The 24999-nt window shown below is 38.4% G+C and overlaps 2 protein-coding genes across 6 annotated transcripts in view; both read left to right on the top strand.

The window, feature by feature from the left end:
* Positions 1-12473, top strand: part of LOC111604337 (ecdysone receptor) — a 109628-nt gene extending 97155 nt beyond the window's left edge. For 4 of the 5 annotated variants that reach the window (XM_030226117.1, XM_030226119.1, XM_030226118.1 and 1 more), the window contains 4 exons: positions 10002-10519; positions 10578-10721; positions 10825-10977; positions 11047-12473. In XM_030226117.1, coding sequence (XP_030081977.1) covers positions 10002-10519; positions 10578-10721; positions 10825-10977; positions 11047-12003 — 1772 coding nt within the window. In that variant the 3' untranslated portion in view covers positions 12004-12473. Of the gene's footprint in view, positions 1-6450; positions 6465-10001; positions 10520-10577; positions 10722-10824; positions 10978-11046 lie in introns of those variants that run through there. The other variant, XM_023322399.2, reaches the window with a different exon arrangement.
* Positions 12474-18489: 6016 nt separating this feature from the next.
* On the top strand, positions 18490-23611 carry LOC111604334 (serrate RNA effector molecule homolog). The gene is made up of 8 exons (XM_023322394.2): positions 18490-18569; positions 18949-19098; positions 19175-19368; positions 19432-19726; positions 20492-20558; positions 20620-22709; positions 22771-22881; positions 23530-23611. Exons 2-8 carry the CDS (start codon positions 18959-18961, stop codon positions 23609-23611), a joined length of 2979 nt encoding a protein of 992 aa, XP_023178162.2. The 5' UTR covers positions 18490-18569; positions 18949-18958.
* The last annotated feature ends 1388 nt before the right edge of the window (positions 23612-24999 follow it).

Raw genomic sequence — 24999 nt, 5'->3', positions numbered from 1 at the left:
AATTCGAGTTTGTCAATGCTTACTTTAGTTATATGTCACATGTCAGATGTTATATATAAGATGAGTATTTGGCAATAATTAATCAAATATGTCAGATCATCTTATTATTATCTGTTTCTTATTCTATCTTACTATACTCCATCTTGTTACTAAGCAACATGCGAGCTGAAGAACCTCCCTGTTCCTTCACCATCAGCTTTAACAGTAGTTTACTCTGGCTAAGCTTTAACCATTTGGGAATTATATGGTTGCGGCAGAGTGAAAAATCTACTGAAGTCAATGGCATAAAACTGTACAACTAGAAAAACAACTATTAACTTGTTTAACATATGATTTGCGATACCCTTAAGAAGTTTATATATACATTTTGGTAGATCAATGGAGAAGGGAAAATAATAACGTATTTTTACTTATTATATAAATACTTGATATATTATATATATATATATATAAATAGTATAAATAAAATTTAATTAAGAGTGAAGCAACGAAAATATTTTTGAAATTTTTAAATCTATTCTTGTTTGTTTTCTAAGCCAAGTTAACTGAAGTTGGGGCGATGTTCTTTAGCATGCTGTGAACATAGACTCTCAGCTGGCTATTTATAGCCGGCAGTTAAGCCCTCTTGGTCAGCTGACAACTGAAAGGCGTCTGTCTAGGCTCCTTATCCTGTGGCTTATGTGCATCAGTGAGTACGCCTTATACTTTTGTATTTAGCTCTGGCAACATGAATTGCGCTGTCGCTCCAAAGTGCGTAAATGCGAATGGCCAATACCATATTTTATAGTGGGGACTCCCCTCGCGCTGCTCTGCAGCCAGCCAGCCAGCCAGCCGGCTGCATTGTCAACTGACGTAAATTACTTCAAGGACGCACAGTAACCCGCGCTGCAAAAAGCAGACAGACCAGACAGTTATAATAATAAAAGAAGACAGCAGACGCCAGATAGAGAGCAGAGGCAGAGGCAGAGGCAGAGGCTGGCACTGAGGCAAAACCAGAATAGGAGCAAGTTGAGTCGAGTCGAGTCGCTCAATAAAAATCACTGACCATCAACAATGTGGCTGATATTTAATAAGTCTGCAGTGCCAGAGACGACGACGACGACGAACACAAAGGGAAAATCAGGCAGGCAAGGGTGTTCAGGGTGTTCAGGGTGTTCAGAGTGTTCAGGGTGTTCATTGAATGGGCAATGTCTATGGTATTGGATGTCGTTCGAGTTGCTCGAGTTGCTGCTATGATGCGATGCTGCATAACAAGTTGTATACGAGCTGTACAACATGTTGATAATGTAATGGACGATAACAATAAAAATGTATAAAAGCCAGACCAGACAATGATATAGAGACAGCCCATCCATACTCTCGTACTCTCCTCCTCTCCTCATTCACAGAATGTATTTGACTTTTCCCATAAGTCGCAAGGTCGTGAGCAAGCACAAAAATATTTTAAAGTTTCATTCTATTGCAGTGAAAAAACACAAGCAATTTTCAACAATATTTTCACAATATTTCCACAATATTTTTCACACAACATTTCATTAAAAACTTCCTTCTAGAAAACTTTTCAACTCCAACAAGAACTGCACTTGACTAAAGCTTTTTTTTTTACTTTATTCACATAATTTTTTTTTGCGTACGAGCAACGCTTGGCTGACTGCCTTAATCAGTCATAGAGGGAGGGAGGTAGAGAGAGAGAAGTTCGGCAACAGCGCTGCAGGTGCAGCAAAATCAGATGCTGTAATCGATACAACAGTGCAAAGCTGATTGCATCGCCGCCAAACTTCAGCACAAAAGCCAAAAGCTTTCGAAACAATGTCCATTGTTGAGGCAGTCTCTCAGCATTGAGCAGTGATTTGTTCTGATTATATTTGAATGCAACGTTGCCAAATTTCATCGAGATATTTATTGAATTTAATATTTATAGTATATATATATAAAAACTTCACTCTTTGGACAATGGCTCAATAGATTTTATAATACTACTGTCCGACTTTGCTTGGGGCGTTGTTGCCAAACTTCACTAAAGTAGTACAGGCATGCCAGTTGACAGGTTAAGCTTGACATTCACTGTTGCCTAACTTCATTTAAAATGAATAGGGAATAAAGAGGAATTAAAAAACTCGCCGTATTCTCTAAAGACCAAACTTCCATTGCTGCCTTATCTTAATTTATATCCCCTACGGCCAACACTGTCAGCGAAACACCAAACATAGGCTTTCACATCGTTATTTTGCATTAATGCTTTTCGTTGTAAAACTTTCAAGCACACTGTTGCCAAACTTCAGTTTGCATTAATGCTTTGCCTTGTGGATAAACTTCGCTTGATTTTGTTTGTTAGTGCTCATAGTGGCTGTACTCACTATCTAACAGAAACATACACACACACACACGCGCCTTTACATAGACAGTGCTTTCAGCTTTTTTGCTTTGGTCACACTGTCATAAGCATTGGCTTAGAAGCAAAAGCTAGCAGAACAATTGGCGTAGCGAGTTTTCTTTTGTTGTTTTTTATACTGAAACTTCTTCATCTATTTCGCGTGTGTCTCTATGTGTGCGTAAGTGTGTGTGTGTTTCCCTGTTTGTTAATGGCTTCACTACATTGCCATTTGTTTTAGTACTCCTTTGTTTTTGCTCGGCTTCTGGAATACATTCATATTTTTTCGCCTGTTCATGAATGCTCTGCTCCCCATCCTCAGCGCCCTTTTCCCATTACTAAACACTTTAACATTTTGCTAAGTGTTTGGCAGTGTTGGTAAACGGGCTGCGAAGCGAATGGCGCATAAAAACAGCGACGCAATGCAAAGTGCAATAAAAGAGGCAACTGAACATGTCGAACATATGTTGGCTATAAAAAGCCAACTGTAAACAAAGCTGACTGCCTCTGTGTGTGTGAGTGTGTATGTAAAAGCAAACATGTGCATGATTAAAGGCACATATAAACAGAATATGACAGCCCAGACAGGCCATGAACGAGAGATGTAAAGAGAATGAGTATAAGAGAGAGAAAGAGAGCGAGAGAGAATGTAAAGGGTATGGAACACAGAGCACTTTGCTTTGTGCTTTGTGTTATATGCAGTTTTTACTGCATAGTTCAAGGCGCGCGCCTCACAGCAAATCAAAGAGAAAACTAAAAAAAAACCGTTAGGAGGCCTCACACGCAGCTATAATTAGACAAAGCTCACATATAAATTAAAAAATAGAAGCTTTCAGTTGATGATATAAAGCTGTGTCTTTTGAGCTTCACAATATGTAAAAATTTACCATTGTCAATGGGTTGCGAGTGCATTGAATAGATGTTTAAGAATTAATTAGACTTATATTTACATATGATACACATATAAAGGAGTAAAAGGTATTTAGCTTTTGCCTCTTATATAAGTAATTTTACCTCAGTGCTAAATTGATAGTCTAACTTTAGTCATTAGAGTCATCATAGATTCAACTCACTGCCCCTTGCTTCCCGTCGCCTCGAACTCCTTTAGGATAGCAGTCTTTAAGCTTGGACTGGTGCTCCTTCAAGTCGATGTCATGTCCAATGCACATTTTTCCTTGAACTCGACAAACGGAAACGGAAACCATTGGAAATACTTTCGTTTACCTGTGAACCGTGTCCTTTTGCTATCTCGCTCTCTTTCGCTGTCTTCCTCTCAATCTCAGTGGCTTTCCTGTTTGGCGGCCATTTTCAAAATGGGAGACGCCATGAAATGCCTTGAATATTTCAATCTAAATTAGTGGCGCATTCAGTTTTCGGCAGTTGCAGCGCCTATTGGCACTAAGTGACCCGCCCATCCCCCACAGCTGCCCCGTCTGAGCTTCCCTTGAGTAGCGTCTTTTAGCCAGGCAAAGCCAAGGTATAAGCCCAAAGGTCATGCGACGACCCTCGCCAAATGTCGACCTGTGCTTTAAGTAGGTTAAAAAGCATTTTCAGCCCTGCTTTCCGTGTTGCACTGCAATGCAACCCTGTGGTCAGCGCAGGGCAGGCAATGGGCGTGGGGTGTTGTTGCTGCTACCCCTGCGGACTAGGCAACATGCCAACGAACTGAAAAAATCAATGTTTTTTGTTGTAGTCGCGTAGCAAAACGTGCCTAACAACTGAGAAACTCGTGCAAAATATATTGCAGCCTTGCACTAGAACCCTTCCTATTGCCCCCTGCACTTCTGGAAGAGAAAGAGCGACAGAGTGATAGAGTGAGAGAGCGAGAGAGAGAGAGAGAGAGAGAGCTCGAAGAGCAGTGGCAAATGCATTTGCCATGCGCTGCTGTTGGTACAGTTTTTCAACTCCAGCTAACAAACTGGCGCTCAGCCAAAATGCACAGGCACAGCGCCAATATATAAGATGTAAAACCCCTTTCTAACCAACCCATTCAGAAATTATGCTTTATGTTGGTGTTGGACTTAAAGCCAAAGCCAAAGCCAACGCCAAAGCCAAAGCCAAAGCCAAGGTAGAGAGAGGACGATTGACTTGCTGTTGGGGTTGCTATGGTTAGCCTCGCAATGTTTTGGCCTCAGCACGTTTTGAGTTAGGGTCGTCAGCCCTATTTATGTAATCGTCTGTAGCCCCTGTGTGTAGGGCTTTTGGTCAACAAGCGATATGGATAAATGTGTCAATGGAATGATTTTTGATTTGCCTTTTGACCAATACCAGGGGCAACAAGTAATAATTCGTTATGGATGGGTCAAAATAATGTACAGTTAATGGAAAATGCAATCCAGATTGTATGTGAAATACAATTTTTTATTAGTCAAATCGACAAGCAAATTGAATTAAAATTGAACTTGAAATACTGCAACATGCGATCCAATTGCGTTCCACGTCATTTCATTTGCATTTCTCAGAGAATATATATGACTCTCATATGGCTTACTTTACTTAATTTGCATTTACCATCCACTTACGTTCCATCTTACTTTGCTTAGCACTTATCAGCACAATAATGGATACAAATGTAAGCCACTTACGGTTTATATCACAGTAAAATTAATTCCAGGTTCGTAACTTAGTTGTCTGCCAATAAAACTTATAGTACATTTATATCGATATGATTCATGGCCTGGCATTCACAATGAAATGCAATTCCAATTCCAAATACAAACCACACACACACATACATAAGCACATATATATCCGCTAGAGTAATTCATACGAAATTTTGAATAGCTTTTGTAAATGCAAAAAAAAATTATCTGACGTGACGATTTATCTGATTTTATTATATGTATATATACAGATGATGGGAGATGTGCTTCTTGCATGCACATATGTATGTCTGTACAAATATATACGTATGTGTGCGTATGTATTTGTGTTTATATTGTAGCTACAACTCAACTGCAAATCGTACAAGCAAACAAGCCAACAACTTTCTGTTGCAGTTGTTGTCGGTGTTGTTGCTTTTGCCGTCTGACTTTTTCATGACTTTCAGTTGACTAGATTTCAACTTGCTAATATTGCAGCAGAGCAGAAGCATGGCTACAGTAGCGCAGTAGCTGCGGTGCGGCAGAGAGGGGCTGGAGAAACAACAGAGGATGGGATCTACAAAGAGCGCCTGGCCACTAGCAAACTCACATATTTATTTTGCTACGCTGCAGCCAAAGGCGCTATTTGCACAGCGCTTTCCGCCTCTCCACTCACTTCTTCCAGGTCCACACTTACACACTTACACTCACACTCATACACATAGAAAAAGCCGCTTAAAAATATATGCATTGGAGCAAGCACAAAAAAGAAAAGAAACAAAATATTTTGCCATAGAATACGACGACTAGAGTAGAGCACAAAAATAATATAAGAAAAAAGGAAAAGCAGATAAAAAAGTTTCAATTCTTTGCATAGAACAAAAAATGCACGCAAAACGGACGAGCAGAAAGCAGAAAACAGAAGGGAGAACTTACCTATACCACGCTGAAACTGTGTGTGACATGCAATTCACGCACACACACACACACACATTCACTAAACAGACAAACAAACAGAGCTGCATAGCCCAAGAGGGGGACCTACGCTGGCAGCGCTGCTTGCAGTGACAGTGGCAATGCCAAAGGCAAACTGCATGTTCGAGGCCTACATCAACATTTTTCTGCTTTTGCAACAACTCCCAGCGAGAGAGAGGGAGAGATAGAGAGAAAGAAAGAGAGCGAGCGAGCACTCAGTAAATCGTGAGAGTGCAGCAAAGACAGAGAGAGCGCCCGCTACATGTGCGTACTGTTGTTGTTGTTGCGGTTGTTGTATGCATGTGTATTGGTGCTTGAGCGCCAGCGCCGCGGCTGGCTGCTGTGCTTGTTGTTTGGCGGCTAGCAGCGGCGACGTCGACTGCAGTTTCCCAGTTTGTGTTGTGCTCTCGTGGCCATAGCTATGGCTTCTGTTGCTCTTACTGTCGCTGTCGCTGCCTGTGTCTCTGCCGCTGACGCCGCCTTTGTCTCCATCTCAGTTACCGCGTAGCTTTCGGACGTTTACATGGATTATGTGGGTATGTAGTGCGGCGCAGCGTTGTACCGAGACCGAGACCGAGAGACGACCAAGCACAATAACACAATGAACTCCAAATGTGGGCAGAGGCCGGGCTCGGCTTTTGAATGGTGTGTGGAGTGAATGAGAGGGAGGCATGGAGGTCGCCACCGTCGCTGCTGTAGCTGGCTGCCTTTTCTGTTTTGTTTTTGTGCTTGGCTTGGCGTCTATATTTCCGTTTATTTTTTTCTCTTCTTTCTCCTCTGCTCTTTTCATTTCATTTCATTTTTTCCCATTGCCCGCCTTTGTTTTGTTACTTCATGACGTTCCTTGGTGCTGTGCGAGTTGGAAAAAAGTCTTTTCATAGTGCAAAATGAAATGTTGCGCTGCGATTGTGTTTGTTGTAGTTGTTGTAGCTTTTATTTTTATATTTTGTATATGAAATATAATAATTCATCAGGCTGATGCGTTACGCGTTACACTGGAGCACACCGCCTCCAACCTGAGGTAATCGCAAACGAAAAATGGCGGCCAATAACTGCTGACGTAGCTCGCCCCACACACCGCTCACAGCTGCTCTAGCGCCACCTGGCGCCCACTTCACACATAACTTTTCAAAATAACTTCAATTTCATTATATTTGGAGTGATTGAAAGCTTAACTTCCAATTGAAAATTTTGCATTATCTTCTACATGCAGTCCACATAGTGTTATTATCTTAACTAGCTATACAATCAAGATATGATAAATATATGATAAATTTAGATTAACTTTTAATTTATGTAATTTGACTATATAGAATCCATCATATAATCCACATGGAACAAAATACATTTTGAATATAGTAGACAAAGAAGTTCTTTAAAAGTGTATAACAAATGCAATTACAATTACTTAACTTTTGCCCTATTTACATATTGTGGATGCTTGTAAAATCTATGAATGAATCAATCGAATAATAATAATCGATAATCGATAATTGAAGAAAAAGTAATTCCAAATCAACTTGCTAAAATTGTTCGATTCTCGTTCACTTAAAAGTTCATTAGCTTAAGCTTGGAAAATATTCTAATTGTTAGAGATTCGCATAAGATAACATTCATCTAAAATCCACATTCCACCCAAATACCTTCCACATACAATCCAAGCATACTTTGTCTTTATTCTTTATTGAATATATATACCTCTATATCCCCAAATTTCATATTTCTAACTTTGACAAATATTTGACTAGCTAATTAACAGTTAACTGGCTTTCAGCTTAAGTTAATCTCTTCAGCTCATGCCAAGCTCTAATCAATATTGTGTTAAATTTCCAACCATAGAAATTCCATTAAAGTTTTCAGTTATCAGCGCTGGAGTTTAACTTGTTGTGGCTCAAACCTGGTGATTAAAATAAGTTGCTTAGCTCTTTTGTTGTTGTTGTTGTTGTTGTTATGGCTGTTGTTGTTGTTGTTGCATAGCTCAAACAAGCCATGAAAATGCCAAACATTGCATGACGTTGTCAGCGATAAAAAAACAACGCCTAGGGAGCCGCACACACGCACACAGCTGTGTGTGTGTGTGTGTGTGAGTGTGTGAGTGTGTTGATTGTGTGGTTGGTCAGGTTTTTACTTTTTTCTTTTTCTTTGCTGCTGCTGCTGCTGTCATTGTTGTTGTTGTTGCTGCTACACACTTTTTCTTTGCCGCAACAGCAATTTACTGCATTTTTCATTTACCAGGCGCATACACATACACATGCCACATGCCACACACTGCACGTTGCACGCTGCAGTGAAAATTTTTGCAGTCAACTTGGCGTCGTCGTCCTCGTCGTCGTCGTCGTCGTCGTCATCGTTGCTGAAGCAGACGAAGTTTGCATGACGCCGCGTTTTATTTCATTTTATTTAGCGCGAAGCTTTTTGCTTTTTGCTTTTTGCCTTTGCTGTGGCAGTGAAATTGAAACGGGGCAGCAACAACTGTGTGCATAGGGAAAGTGGGCGAGGCGGGAGTGCAGGGTGTATGCGCAATATATCATTGCAGCAACAGAGCCAGCAGCAGGTGCAGCGTGTGGCATGCACCGGCTGAAAGCAGAGACGAGAAAGAAAAAAAACTGTGTTATGCCGACAATACACCGCCTTGCCCTCATCATAGCGGGCTGCAATGCTCGTGGGCGTGGCAAAGCTTTTGCACTTGTCGTCCAAGTGTTTTTTAGTGCTCGTGCTTTGGCTTCTTAGTCAAGTGTCTTGCTGCTAAGCTGTACGCTGCACGCTGCACGCGGCACGCTGAACGCTGCCGTAGCTGCTGCAACGCCTCTTTGTCGTATCTTTTTATCTACTTGGGACATGCCCCAGCCCATCCATCTAGTCATCCATCAGGCTGCCCGATTATTACTGTCTTTGCACACACAACAGCTTGCACTTGATATGCCTTTTGCCCCTTCTCTCGCTCGTCCACCTTCTTCTAATGGGCGCCCAGAACGTGACTATTTGTATGAATGTATCTGAGCCCGGGCTCTTCACAGTCCACAGTCCACAGTCCACAGTGCGGAACAAGTCACCGACGAACAAGTCAATATTCAAATCGATATCAGTTGCTTTTTACTTCTATTTATAAGTGTTACATACAATCCACATCTGTCAGATGTGCTGCCTCGGGCAGCATACACATACGATCCACATGCAATAGACCTTGTCGATAAATATTAATATGCATATATTCCCAATTACATCCACACATGATCCACATGAGTTCCACAATGATGTAACGCCTATCAGTTGGATTTACGTAATGACATCCACTTTGACTATGCATCTAAACATATTTATGTTCCACATTAGAATACTAGCTTACAGTCCACATAGAATACACTTTACATTGATTATAGATTGTTGTTATTATTGTATTATTCATCATGCATAAATTCATAAATGATCGAAGATCGATAAACTTGTTATCGATCAAGTTTGAAGAATAACGCAGAGTTTATCAAACTCTGTGCAGATTTCTCATATTTGCATTGGGCTTTTCTGATTAATTTGATTTGTATATTTATTTTTACCTTTACCTCGTTCTTATAGAGTCAAATTCTTTGAATGCGATGATTTTTGAGCGCACGGTAATTGAATTTTAAATTTTTTGTCGAAACTTTGTACATTGCTCTGCTTAGAGACCTCGTTCGCAGACAAAGATACGGATCCAGCTAGAGATGCAGATACAGCTACAGCTACAGATACATTTACAGAGACAGATACAGCTACAGATACAGATACAGATACTGATACAGATACAGCTATTTAGATATTAAATATTCTTATGTAGATATACAGCTAGACGTGAAGGAACTTGTGGCTGTTGGGCTGTTCGCTGGGGAATTTGTTTCTGATTTTGTTCTCTTTTGATTTTTAATTTTTCGCTTGCAAATTTTTTGAATCAAAATTTATTTATTTGGGTCTGATGTTTTATGTAAACCAACAACAAACCGATTTATATTTAAAAAATTCACGGAAATCGCAAAAAAAAAACAAAAAAAAACACAATAAATCAAAATCAATTGAATCGAATTTGGATCTGTTTACAGGTCGCGATGATCTCTCGCCCTCGAGCAGCCTCAACGGCTACTCGGTCAACGAGGGCTGCGATGCGAAGAAGAGCAAGAAGGGGCCGGCGCCCCGGCTGCAGGAGGAGCTGTGCCTCGTCTGCGGCGATCGAGCGTCCGGCTATCATTACAATGCGCTCACCTGCGAGGGCTGCAAAGGATTCTTTCGGCGCAGCGTGACGAAGAATGCGCACTACTGCTGCAAATTTGGACGGGCCTGCGAGATGGATATGTACATGCGTCGCAAGTGCCAGGAGTGCCGGCTGAAGAAGTGTCTGGCCGTGGGCATGCGGCCCGAGTGCGTGGTGCCGGAGAATCAGTGCGCGATGAAGCGGCGCGAGAAGAAGGCCCAGAAGGAGAAGGACAAGGTGTCCAGCTCGCCCAGCTCACAGCACAGCGCCGGCGGCCCCGCTGGAGCTCTCCACGGCACCCACGATTACGTCAAGAAGGAAATTCTCGACCTCATGACGTGCGAGGCGCCACAGCATGCCACAATTCCGGTAGGTCAACTCCCATCGATAGCTATCGCTAGTCACTAAACAATGCATCTCCCTACAGCTACTACCTGATGATATTTTGGCCGAGTGTCAAGCGCGCAATATACCTCCATTAACGTTCAATCAATTGGCCGTTATATATAAATTAATTTGGTATCAGGATGGCTATGAGCAGCCATCCGAAGAGGATCTCAAGCGTATTATGGTAAGTGCCTCACCTCCATAGATAGTCTCAAGCTATGTGACGACTCTCCTATAATTTGCTCGCATCTAATAATGGACTCTCCGCTTTCCTTCTCACTATGCAGAGTCAACCGGATGAGAATGAGAGTCAGACGGATGTCAGTTTTCGGCACATCACCGAGATAACCATACTCACAGTGCAGTTGATCGTGGAGTTTGCGAAAGGATTACCAGCGTTTACAAAGATACCGCAAGAGGATCAGATCACGTTACTCAAGGTGAGTATTGCTAATCAGTAAGCGAGAGCTCAATTCAATGGCAGATCGATAATTATCGATTGCTTGCAGGCCTGCTCATCGGAGGTGATGATGCTGCGCATGGCCCGACGCTACGATCACAATTCGGACTCGATATACTTTGCAAACAATCGATCGTATACGCGCGACTCGTACAAGATGGCCGGAATGGCAGACAACATTGAGGATCTGCTGCACTTCTGCCGGCAGATGTTCTCGATGAAGGTGGACAACGTGGAGTACGCGCTACTCACTGCCATTGTGATCTTCTCGGACCGGCCGGGCCTCGAGAAGGCCCAGCTGGTTGAAGCGATACAGAGCTACTACATCGACACGCTACGCATTTATATACTCAATCGCCACTGCGGCGACTCCATGAGTCTCGTCTTCTACGCCAAACTGCTCTCCATACTCACCGAGCTGCGCACGCTGGGTAACCAGAACGCCGAGATGTGCTTCTCGCTTAAGCTCAAGAATCGCAAGCTGCCCAAGTTTCTCGAAGAGATCTGGGACGTGCATGCCATACCGCCCTCAGTCCAATCCCATATCCAGGCCCAACAGGAGGAGCAGCAGCGACGAGCCGAGCGAATGCGCGGCGCCGTCGGCGGCGCCATCGCCGCCGGCCTCGACGCCGACTCCGCCTCCACATCCTCCCAGGCGGCACTCGCTGCCGCCGCACAGCAGCAGCCACAGCATCAACAGCAACAGCATCAACAGCTTCACGCGCTGCCAGTGCACACACTGCCGCTGTCGCTGCCACTACCCGGTGGCTCCGTCTCAGCTGTCAGCACGACCAGCGATTACATAGGTGGCGGCGGTGCTATGGGCCCCACCACAGCAGCCGCCAGCTCCAGCACCAGCATCACGGCCGCTGTGCCTGCCACCTCGACGACCGCGCCGGTAGCCAATGGGGGAGGCGCGAATATCAACATGTATGCCAATACGCAGACGGCGATGGCTCTGATGGGAGTGCCGCTCAAATCGGAGCACTCGACGACCACTGCATAGCCCCTGCTTGAGGGCGTGGGCGTGGCGGTGGGTGGTCTACTGCTGGGCAGCATTATTGAGTGAGCTGGGCAGCTGTGTACAACACCTTTACACTCACACACACACACATACACATATAGACCGAGCTGTACCGTTAGGCACTTTGATAATAGATTCAACCGATTTGTATATAGCAGGAGAAACTGTCAAATTTTACATATTCAAAATAGTTTTTTTTTTACGGAGCTAAACAAAGCAGAGCGCGTGGATTTAATACATAAGTGCGTAACGGCACAATTGCTTGATCTAATATATATATAAATATATATATAGAAATATATATATGAAAATCTGGAGAACAACATTTTTGAGTAAGCGTAAAATGCAGTTATTTAGTGTTAAGCCTGCAAATATTAGATCTAAGGCATTATGAATATATAAAAAAATATAATAGTATATAGGGACACACAGACACACCCACACCCAAACACACAGACACAACTAATTCTATATAACAAATTCTTAACTAAAACAGAAAATGCTTAAAACATATATATATATATATATAAATATATATATATATATATATATATAAATTGGAAAACTCTCAAGCAAAGGGCATAGAATTCATGCAAAGAATACCTTAACATATATATATATTATATATATATATGAACTATATATAAATACAAAAAACTGCATTGAGTTTCTTTTGTTAATTTCCAACAAAAGTTAGGACCTGCGACATTCAATGCCTGTCGAACTGTCATGCAAAAATATAAGAAATGAAAACAAAAGAGAATAAAGATTGTTTATATTTTAAAAATATATAAAAACAAATACACACAATTTATAATAATATTACAATAAAAACAAGTGTATAATAAAAACGTATATATAAACATATAAAACTGTACATGTAATTCAGAAGCAGCGAGTAAATTTGATTTAAACACCTTGAACTATAAACCACGTACTAATTAATTAACATCAACTAATTTAAGTTACATAATTCACGATACACACAAAAAAAAAAAAAAAAGAAATCCAACTCTTAAAGAACTAAAATTAAACCTAAAAAACACACGCAAACTTGGACTGATTTTATAAATATTTTTTTAATCATATTAACTGAGTAAAAAAACTGTAAGAAAAATTATTAACGAAATGAAAGAAAAATACATACGAATATATTTTCTCTTTATGCGCTCCTTATATTTTTTAATCAACATAAAATTGAGAATTTACATTTTTACGATCAGTTGAATTTTTAAAATTTTCCTTAAAACAAAAACAAAAACAATTGGCGAAATTTAAAAAAAAAACATTTTGTAAACAAAAAAAGTGATTGGAGTTTTACTCAAAATTTAAAAAGGCATTAACGGTATTAATTAATTAAAAACTAAATATACAAAAATCAATGCACATTTTTGCTGGCAAAAACAGTTTCAATCACACCACACACACACACACTCACACACACCAAAAGACTTCAATATTAATTAATAAATTAAACATTTTAATTCAAAATTTATAAATATTTGTAAATTATATAGCAATTAAACTTTTTTTAAACAACATTTGGCATAATCAAAATTTTGTTTTTTAAACAAAACAAAAAAAAACAACAAAAGTGCAAGAAATATTTTTGGCAATTTTTTTCTTTTTATATTTGAAATTTTTGTTATGCAATTTAAATTTTTTTTCTTTTTTTGTTGCTTTTGCTTTAAATTGTATAAAACAAAGGAAAAAAGAAATAAACATAAATTGTTGGCCTTATTTTAACTTAAATCAAATTTATTCTAATTTTAGTAGCATTTGTAAAATACAACAAAACATAAAAAGAAACAAACAAACAAAAAAAGAAGAAAAAAAAACAAAATATGTAAAATTTAAACATCATTTTTTAATTGTGTATAAAAGTGGCAGAACATTTTTTTGATATGTGCAATTTTTAATGCTTACTACTATTATTATTATTATTAATTTTAAACTAATTAATATATATAATTTTTACACACACACATTTTGAATATATTGGAAAATAGCAAAAAATACAAATTACAAATTATAAATTTAATGCTGTAATTTGATTATTTTTAAACTGCACTTAAAAAAAAAACAGAAACAAAAACAAAAACACAGTGAATAATTTAACTATAATATAATTAATAGCAACCTATTAGTGGAACAATTACCCGAAAAACATAAACAAAAACTAAAACCCTAAACAAAAGAAAAGAAAACAAAAAACTCACTCTTAAGTTTCTTTACATAATTATTTTAATATAAATTTGATTTAAAGTTTAAGTTTTTAAAGTATGCCCAACGCGCGTTTAATGATTATTCATATAATTTGTTTTGTAGTTTTACTGTAATGTAAAAATCAACAGAAACTCTATCATAATATATATATACAATTAATTTTTACTATTTTACGTAAATGCGAAAATGGAACATGCAACAACAACAACAAAACAAAAATATACAAAAATATACACACAATATATATGAAAATATGTTGAACGAAAAAAAATCAAGCATAAACAGAATTGTGTTTTTATTTGAACTATTTATTTTTCAATTTAATTTTACTTATTTTTCATATTTGGTAATAGAGATTGGCAAAAAAGGCAGTGAATCAATAAATTGATAAATTGACGAGTGAAGCTTAGAGTAAATTATGTTTTTAATAGTTTTATTTATTCTCAAATATCTTTTGACAATAGTTTTAATACCAAGAGGAAAGCTAAGACTCTTTAGAATAAGTCAAAATAGGCCGATAAATTGACAAATTGGAATGGGAAAAGTGAAGCAGAACAAAAAAGGTTTTCATATTGCAATTGGACATATTATTTATTTGTGACAGTTTCAAACCGAAGAGGAAAGAATATACTCGTTAGGCTTAGTATTGATAATTCGATAAATCGATAAATTGATCAATTATATGAATTCGAATGAAAAAGAAGATACATGAAGATGAATCAATCTTAATTAACATTTTCAGTTCATATTTATATATATTCGACAACAGTTTAAACTCGAAGAGCAAGGCAACGACTCTTTAGGATAAGTATCGATCATGAGATACCGATGTATCGATATATCGATCGATAACGTGCAGAATTGAACGCAATTCGCTAAAATGCGAAGCAAAGGGCTGTGAAGTTAGCTTTTCACCGAGTGTAGCAATTCAGATATTGGAATGTAAAACGGCATTGGAAAGCGAACTATGAAACAATTTTTTTGGAATATAAAAGATAATAAAGAGAAAGAAAGCTAGGAGAACAGAGGAAGAGACAAAGGGTACTGCGAACCAGCTTGGGTTAACAAATGAAAATTGACTTTGTTTATTCTTTAGTTGTAGTCCAAGTTTTAGTTTTGCCAATTGGAGAACTAACACAGAAAATACAGAAATGATTTTGAAATGGGTGAAACTTAAGAGTAGAACCCAATAAATAAAAACAAAAACAAAAATAAAAGAAACATAAGACGCGCTATGAAATAGCTTTAGATGATACAAACAAAGATTTGCTAAAAACTCTTTTAAATAAATAAAAAAAACTCTAATTTGTAAATTAAAAATAATTATGAATTATAAATTATGAAAGAAGTACTTAAACAGGCTGATGTCATGTCAAGTGTATAAGTTAAGTAATCTAAACTAAACGTAAAATGAAAATGAAAATGAAATAAGTTAAAGATTCAACTCCTCCTCGCGCCCTCGCTATAAGACCATTTCCCTCAACTTTTATAACACAATCTATAATATCTAGAAAGGACAAAGATTTACCCTAATAATACCTAACGCCTAAGTCGAACTGTAAATATGTATGTAGGTAACTCTCGCTCTATATATATTAAGCAAGCATTACGACAAGCAAATACAAATACGAAACATACAAAAGAAAGCAACCTGACAAAATTATAAAGATGAACCTAAGCTACATTTAAAGTAAATAACTTGTTGAGATATCCATTCATATAATAACAAATTAAAAAACAAAAACACAAAATAAAATTAACAAAAAAAAAAAGACAGAGAGTACGTGAAGAAATCGTTATGTAGATTTTTGTGAATTCAAGAGAAACGACAAATACAAGAACTTTATTTAATTTTTATGCACTGTTTTCTGTTACGTGTAACTTGTAACTTGTTTTGCCCTGTAACTAATCCCTAGAACATATGTCTAAATACGAAGAAGAAGAAGAAGAAGAAGAAGAAGCAAACGAATCCCATATTAAGCACACAGCTAAGCCTAATCTTAACGAGACGGATAGAAACGAAAAGAAAGTGAATGAGCAAAATTGAAAGATGAAAGTTTTGTGTTCAACTTGTAGATATTGATCCTGAATTGAAAACTACCTCAAACGAAACATTCAAATGACAAACACGATTGAAAGGTTTTTCGAGCATTAATAATAAACGTAACTACAAGCGAGACCTTAGCATCAGCGCTAACCACAAATATACATTACAAAATAGCATACGAAAACAATATGATCTTTGTGTTTCGCTGAATTTCTAAAAAACAAAACAAAACAAAACAAAGAAACCAAACAAGTAAAACAAATCCCAACTTTGCGTTCGAAAATATGATAACACACTCCAAATGCCTTCTTAGAGGTACCTGTTTCTTATTTATTTATTCATTTTATATTCTTTTTTTATTTTCTATTTTTTGCAGCACTCGATCATAGTTGTAAATGGAAAATAGCAAAAACAAAAAAAAAAAATAAATAAATGAATGGCATTTGAAATCTTTCTGCAGTTCAGATAATATATATGATATCCCATCACAAAATGAGAAATTGTAAATTTTCAGTTTTGTTTTCTCACTGCCAGCATTTCAAAGGAAATAAATCATAGAATAAATTAAAATTTCATTTAATTGCACAGGTCAACATAGGTCGGTGAACAGGGCTGAAGCCTGTCACGTCAGATTTTTGGGAATTCTTTCTCTATTCAGTTCGAAAAACTCTACAGCTTCCGCACAACCCTTGGGATGATCCTTGGGAAGGATAAAGCAGCTCTTTCAGAAACAAAAACTTCATCAGCCATATTAGAAACTATCCAAAACTCGAGTTCCGCCTTAACTTTCCGCTTCTGGCCCTGTTGGCCTGTGCTAATGAAAACATTGTCAATATTGAAAATTTCATTTGCAATGTGTAGCAATCAGTAATATACAATTACCCAATTATCTACAATATATAGGATTACTAAACACACAAAGATACAAAATACAGTTACATTGAAATACGATCTATGCTAAAGACAACGCACATTAGCCGAAAGCGGAAGAGAAAGAAATGTGAACTTTTTGAATGATGAAAGATCCGGAGAAAACAAACAACTTAAAACTGAATTGGTGGCATTTTAGAGTTACAAAAACAGAAACAAATACAAAAATTATAAAATAAATATATATATACATATATTCAATTACATATTTTAAATGAAAAGCAGACGAATAACAAACAACAATACGTAAGAGAATTTGAAACTTTTATAAATTCCAAAGAATTGGAAAAATCCATGTTTCCCATTTATACTAATTTAGCTCTATTTTGTTTCGAAGCGCTACACTGCCAAAAAAAAAGAAGAAAAGAAAACTTATTTATTGCTTAGATTCTATTGAAGGCAGCCAGTCTTTTTTCATTTTGGCAAACATTTGACAAATCTATTTACACTTTTCCTGCATTACGTTAATCGAAAACGAGAGAGAAGTAGAGATTGTTAGCATTTAAACCGAAAAAAATAATTAAATATGCATACTTGATTATTATTTTATATGGTTCTTATCGAGGTTAGCTTATTTTTCTTTTGAAAACTTAAGGTGCATTGATCTATCTATATAGAAATATATATATATATACTTATACTTATTATATATACTATGTAAACTGACATTAAGTTTCGAAGTACTGTCATTATGTATTGCTAAAAGCAAAAACCACATAAATTATAACTTTTATACTTCAAGAACTTTAGAACTTGACTTAAGTTTCAGAAGAAGTATATGTACGAGTTGATGTAATTTGCTATATTTATGTGTAACTTTTTGGGCGATCGAGTGGCAGCGCATTAACTAAAAACTGATTATAATGCCAGTCAATGGGCGCATATGAATACATTTTTGAACAAAATTACATTACATACATTAAATATTTACATAGGATTAGAGACTACACAGAACAGAACAGAACACACTTTAAATAGTTTTAAAACTAAGCTGTACATATACGTATTATTATAATAATAACAACAACAACAAAAGTCTATATATACGATATATATGAAACGTGTAAAAACAAAAATAAAAAATATATATATTTAAAATATGGTCAGACGATTTGCAAGCTTTTATTATAATATTTTTTGCTTTGGTTCCGAGATTAATCGAAGTGAATAATCGTCAGCGCTATCAACATTTGCAGTTTCATATTAAACACTCTGGCAACACTGTTTCGACAGTGTATCGAAGTATCGATAGCAATTACTGCCATATCTACTTCTTAATCCAGACGCCGACGGAGTGTAGGACAAATAAAAGTTGAATAAAGAGTGAATTATTATTAAATAAAAGGTAAATGTGATTAAAATAGAAAGTTTCGAGCTTGGGAAATGTAATTGCAACGCTGTAGAATGTGTTGATATTTGATTTTCCTTTAATATTTTTTTTTGTAACAACACGTAAGCGTTTTCTCACCTAAAGGCGGCAAGATGGCGGATGAGCTCTGAAAAAAAAAAAACAAAAATTTTATATATATTTGTAGTTGGTCTAAATATTCAGTCGTTATCGTGAATAACGAACATTATACAATTGCTCTAAGCATATATACAGTTCAAGTACAACCGGTACTAATCCAAATTTGAGGTTAAGTCTCTGTTGCCACCGCCAAAAATTTTAATGTGCAAACTTTCACTTGATAATGGAATTTCCAATTTGGCATCGTTTGTTACAGTCGACAACAAATGGCTGATTCGGATGATGAATACGATCGGAAGCGTCGGGATAAATTTCGCGGCGAACGGGACAGCTACCGTCCAGAGCGGCGGGACGAGCGCCGACCCATGGGCGGAGCTGCTAATTCCCGTGACGAATGGTCTGAGCGGTAAGTAGAATAAAAATTGGTTGCGACTTATGTAGGCATTAGTTGAATCGTTCAATCTCTTCTGCTCTTCTCGTAGCAATCCATTTCGAGGCAGTTCGGCAGCAGGCGGCGCTGGTGGCGGCGGCGGTGCACGTCATCGCCCAGATTACAGCGACTATCGAGGCTCGGGGCCACGTCCGCGTTACGGCTCGCCGGGGCGAGAGATGCCGCCAGCGAAACGTATGCGACCCGACTGGGGTGACAGTGAAATGAGATCCAATCCGCGTTTTGGTAAATCGATGTGCAATTAATATGGCGAGTTCCATAATATATATATGTATACTCGTGTTGTAGGCTACGATCCGTACCTCGTGCAGGCCTGGAACGATCATTATCAATCGTTGCACTCAGCATACTCCCATGGCGGCCACGGCTCGTCTGCCCGGGAAACAGCGCCTGCTGGAGGCGGAGGTGGTGTCAGTGGGGATACACAAACGCAACCTGCAATGCTAACGTTGAAACAATTTCTGGACACTCAAGACGAGAATATATCCGACTCGGAAGTGATGCGGAAATACACCGAGTACAAGACGGACTTTAAAAGACAGCAGCTAAACGAATTCTTTGTGGCACACAAGGACGAGGAGTGGTAAGTTGGAATGCGTCTTCCCTAGCCAAGAGCAAAAAAAAACGACCCAAGCAAAAAGCCAGAAGCGAGTTCTGAAGTAGCTTCTCGACTTCCGTTGCCTTTAATTATAAACAATTTATATTTATATTTTTTATTTTAATTTTCATTTAATTGCACTTATTTCTCTCAGTGCGACTGCATTCATAAAATTCATAACCCTCTTGTATACTTATTATTAAGTTTTTCTCTGCAGCTATTTATGGGTTTTATGGCGTTTTGCGATCTGAGACTCAGAGACGAGACACTGATACAGCCTCAGCCTTTGCCTCTCAGCCTCTGCCTATGTCTCAATAGAAAATGAAAGAATAACTTAAAATTTAAATTTACCCGGCGAGCAATGCCGTGGGTTGTGTTTATATTTTTGAAACCGCGATCTATTTAAATTCGTTGCGAGCAAATGCCTAAATTTATATATATATATATATATATAACGTATATATAACATATATACATATACACATTATGAATGCGCTTGCAAAGGTAAGACCTTGGGAAATTTGTACATATGCAAAAGCTAAACCTAAATTCAAATCAAATCAAATCAAACTATGTGTTCCAATAAATAAATACTTGATGTCTATAAGCTAATGGATGCGAGGAAATCGAAAACTACCTGCAATAATACACCAAACATATATAGCCCACCTTAATCTTTGAACATGTTTATATTTAACATTTAGCTTAATTTGTAAAGTTTGTTTTTAAGCTGAGCCTTGTCTTTCGCAGGTTCAAAAACAAATATCATCCAGAAGACAGCGTGAGACGGAGCGATGAACAGCGAGGCTTTCTAAAGGTACTCAATTTTCTATATTTTCAATTAGTGAGTTACTATATATATCTATTAAAATCTATAGAGGCGAACAGACGTATTTTTGGAGCTACTGGAGAATGGCACCATTGGCAGTGTGAAGGTTGATTCATCGCAGGCTGATGCTTTGGTGCGTGTATTGGACACTTGTGTGATTAAACTGGAGGGCGGCACCGATGAAGATCTTAAGATACTTGACGAGAAACCCAAAGAACCGCCTGTGGTTTACGACCGCAAGTCGGAAACAACTGAATCAACTGCCGTAGCAAAACGAGAACCTGAGAGTCCAATGCAGACAAAAGCCGAGAAAGATAATGAGGATTTGCCGGAGGCTGTATCGCCGCAGCAAAAGAATTTACGGCCCGTTAACTTCGATGAAGAAAACTGGGATGAAGATGAACCGATGGCAGTGCAGTCTGAGACAGGCAAAAGCAGCGAAAAGCAATCAGAAGTGACTACTGAGAAACCAGCTAATGCGCCAGAGGATGTTGAATCAGTTAAAAGTGACGGCGATAAGAAGCTAAAGAAAAAGAAAATCAAGAAACGAAAGCGGAATAGCAGCGACGATGACAGCTCGTCTTCATCTAGCTTCGACTCAGACACGGAATCAGATGATGAGAAGGTGAAAGCGAAATACGATGTTGAAGAGGGGCTGCGCGCCGATCAAAAAGCGGAGGCACAAAAAGATAAAGAGGAGGCAGTCATATTAGCTAAAGCCAAACAGCTGCCACCCGAAGAAAGTCCCCAGGCAGAAGGCGAAGTTGGCCCTAAGGAGACGGTGGAAATCAAAAGTGAAGTCGGCGAGGAACCGAAGGAAGATAAAACTGATCATCCAGTAGAGCAAACGGAGCAGCGAACGACTGACAAGCCAGCAGAAAAGAATGGCGAAGAGGAGGGTGAGAAAATAGAAGACAATTCCGAGGCAGACACTGCAGCGCCAGCAGCAAATGAGGTGACTGAGACAATTGATTTGGACAAGCTCAAAGATGGGCCACATCCACGAGCCTTGCACCGCACCTCGTCTATATTTCTGCGTAATTTGGCGCCGTCAATCACCAAGGCAGAGATCGAAGCCATTTGCACCCGCTTCAGTGGCTATCTGCGCGTAGCTATTGCCGATCCTCTTGTCGAGCGACGCTGGTATCGCCGCGGATGGATCACGTTTACGCGCGACGTCAATATCAAAGAGATCTGCTGGAGCCTGAACAATCAACGTTTGCGCGACTGCGAAATGGGCGCCATTGTGAATCGGGATTTGAGCAGACGAGTTCGTCCTGCCAATGGAATCACAGCGCATAAGCAGATTGTGCGAGCTGACATTAAACTGTGCGCTAAGATTGCGATGAATTTGGATGATCGATTTAAGCTGTGGTGCGAGTCGGTTCGTGCACAGGAAACAGATGCGGAGAGCAATCCAGGCCAGGAAGCAACGAATGGCAGCGGCGAAAGTAACTCAACAACCTATGGCTTCAATTCCAAGAATCCTGTCCTTCAGAACATAACCGATTACCTCATCGAAGAAGCCTCAGCCGAGGAAGAGGAACTGCTCGGCCTGGCCGGCGACAATAAGGATGGCGAAGGCGAACCCATTGATCGGGACGAGTCGCTAATCTCAGTTCTCGATCGACTTGTGCTTTATTTACGCATTGTGCACTCGGTGGACTACTACAATCACTGCGAGTATCCATACGAGGATGAAATGCCTAATCGGTGTGGTATTATACATGCCCGTGGACCAGCTCCTATGCGTGTCACTAACAATGATGTCCAAGAATACATCAAAGCTTACGATGGGAAGCTGCAGCAGTTCTTGACCAAGAGCGTGCAACTCAGCGATGATGAGATTAAGGAGCTGGGCGCCAAGAATCCCGAAACCGAGGTGGAAAAATTCGTTCAAGCCAACACACAAGAACTGGCCAAGGACAAATGGTTGTGTCCGCTGTCAGGCAAGAAATTCAAGGGTCCTGAGTTCATACGCAAACATATTTTCAACAAGCACGAAGAGAAGGTCGACGAGGTGCGCAAGGAGGTGCAGTATTTTAACAACTATTTACGCGATCCCAAACGGCCGCAGCTGCCGGAACATCCAGGCAGCTCCAAGCGCACAGAATCCGAGTCTGGACGTGGCTCAGGCGGGTAAGTGGGCACATACATTGAGGTGTCTCATTATATTTCTAACTTTATTTTGCTTCAACAGTTATCGGCCGCCTATGTATCCGCCATTCTCTGCTATGCCTTATGGATTTGCACCGCCCATGATGGGCGGCGGTGGAGGACGGGGTGGACGCAATTTTCCGCCAGTGCGCAGGTTAGTAGCTCAATTTGTTTGCATTTAAAATGCGTAGACATAAGTGCGCTAGGGTATAGCATCCTCGAAGAACTCAAGACAAATGCTTGAATGCAGCTGGTCCCGTTTAGAATAGAGTTGGATGTCAATGTATGAATTTTGTCTGCCTTTTTAGCCGGTATATAAATCAGGTCATGGTTCTTGCCGTTTGCTTCCGTCATTATCCCTAAAAATCCGTTTGTTTAAATATGTTTTTCATTAGAAGCCAAGAGTATGTTAATATGTGATATATATTCAAAATGATTCAGTTCTAAAAGTGTTTGCCGCTCCCAAATATCTCGGAATAGTTAAACTTTTATATTTTTTGTATTCGTTACAGATTTAAGTATTTCTGAGCTTTCATAACATTTGTGTACTTTTAAAAAGTCTTGCTAATTGTAGTCTCATATTTTAGTGAGTAATTTTCAAACTTATTTCTCTATTGCTTATTCAGAAATCAGATAATTCTTTAAATATATTTCTGTACATCCAAAGAATTTTACCTCGATAAGGAGCCTAGTGTATTTGTCCCGATCTCGATATGCCTTCTTTAATTTGCTTTCATTTGTTTTGTTGTTGGTCTTAAAACGAAATTTGTCACAACTTTCTTGTGTCGCAAATTTTTTGCAGAGAATTGCCCTTGGAACACCAACGCCGGCTTATCGGTTACCATGATTTGGATGCGCCCGTTAATTCCGATATGTTTGACTAATTAATTAATTAATTGATTAGCACAAAAAGCAGAACACACACAGTTAACGCAAAATACGATTTTCAAGCTCAGTTCTAAAAAGCAATTTAAGCAAATTCCTAGCCAATGGGGACAACAAAAACTATATAAAAATATTACATTAAATTTGACTAAAGAAACTTAATTTTTACTTATGTACAATATGCCGATTGTATTAAACGAAACAAAAAACAAAACACAAGAAACAAACTGAAAACCTCTGGGGTTTGGATCTATTTAAGGATTTTAATTTTTTTCAGTTTTCAGTTAATAAAATACAAAGATTCTGATGCTTTCAATTATGCAATTACATGCCGCAATAAATGTTTGTTTTACTATATAAGATTTGTGTATATAATGCCTAAATCTAAACCACATTCATTCTCGTTGCTTGCAGGCCCGGTGGTTTTGATTACCGCGCCAGATCTCACTACCGAGACTTGGACGCGCCCCAAGAGCCGTACTAAGCTAATGCCCCTACACAAAATAGACTATAAACAAGATTAGTTTATGATAAGAACACATAGCTCACACATTGAACAAACCATAAGCCCAATCAAGCGGAGAAGTCTAAACTCATCTCTGAGCTAACATAAAAACTAAATTATTAACAGAAAAAGGATTCTTAAGATAAATGTTTTACACGGTTTGGATCGAATGTATTCTAATTGTTTTGTATTGCTTGAAGAAAACAGAAAACTAAATAAAAGTTGGTTGTCATTTTATGGAATTTTTCATTTATCAACGGATATATATGGTAATGATATGATGCGAATATCTTAATATCGATAGAAAGTATTTTGTAATATTTTAATTATGAAAGGTTTTGAGAAAGCATTGGCCACTATAGATTGAATCAAAATTAAATTGAAAGTTTCTTTATCCATGAAAAATAAATATTGAATCTGAAGAGCTTTGTTATAGCGCTCGCTATGAAGCATACATCATGATATTCTGTGCTGAAGGATAGGCAGCAATTAAAAAAATATAAAACTAGTGACTGCTTATCTTATAGGAAGGTAATCTGAAAGACTTCTGAATTCAAAGTATCAACAGGTAAAAAGATAAACGGAAATGTTTCCTCCGGTAATGTAAGTATATAGTTTTACTTAACAAAATTATATAGCTTAAAATTGAATAATAATCGAAACAGTCACACTTACAATTCTGACCAAAATGATGCAATTAAAATACACAAAATAATTGCCAAGATTTCTCCAGATGTTGAACATTTCGTTTTGCTATACAAATATTAACGAGCCAGCCTTATGGACGTCTCGGTCTAGATACAAAACGACGGGATTAACTTGTCTGTTCAGTCTGCGATAACGGAGCCTTCTGGATACACGATGTTAGGAATGTACTAGTTG

Source organism: Drosophila hydei, unplaced genomic scaffold (assembly GCF_003285905.1).
Source record: "Drosophila hydei strain 15085-1641.00,03,60 unplaced genomic scaffold, DhydRS2 tig00000060-arrow-pilon, whole genome shotgun sequence".
Taxonomy (NCBI): Eukaryota; Metazoa; Arthropoda; class Insecta; order Diptera; family Drosophilidae; genus Drosophila; species Drosophila hydei.
The sequence above is the reverse complement of the archived record's forward strand: the minus strand, read 5'-3'. Positions and strand labels throughout refer to the sequence as shown.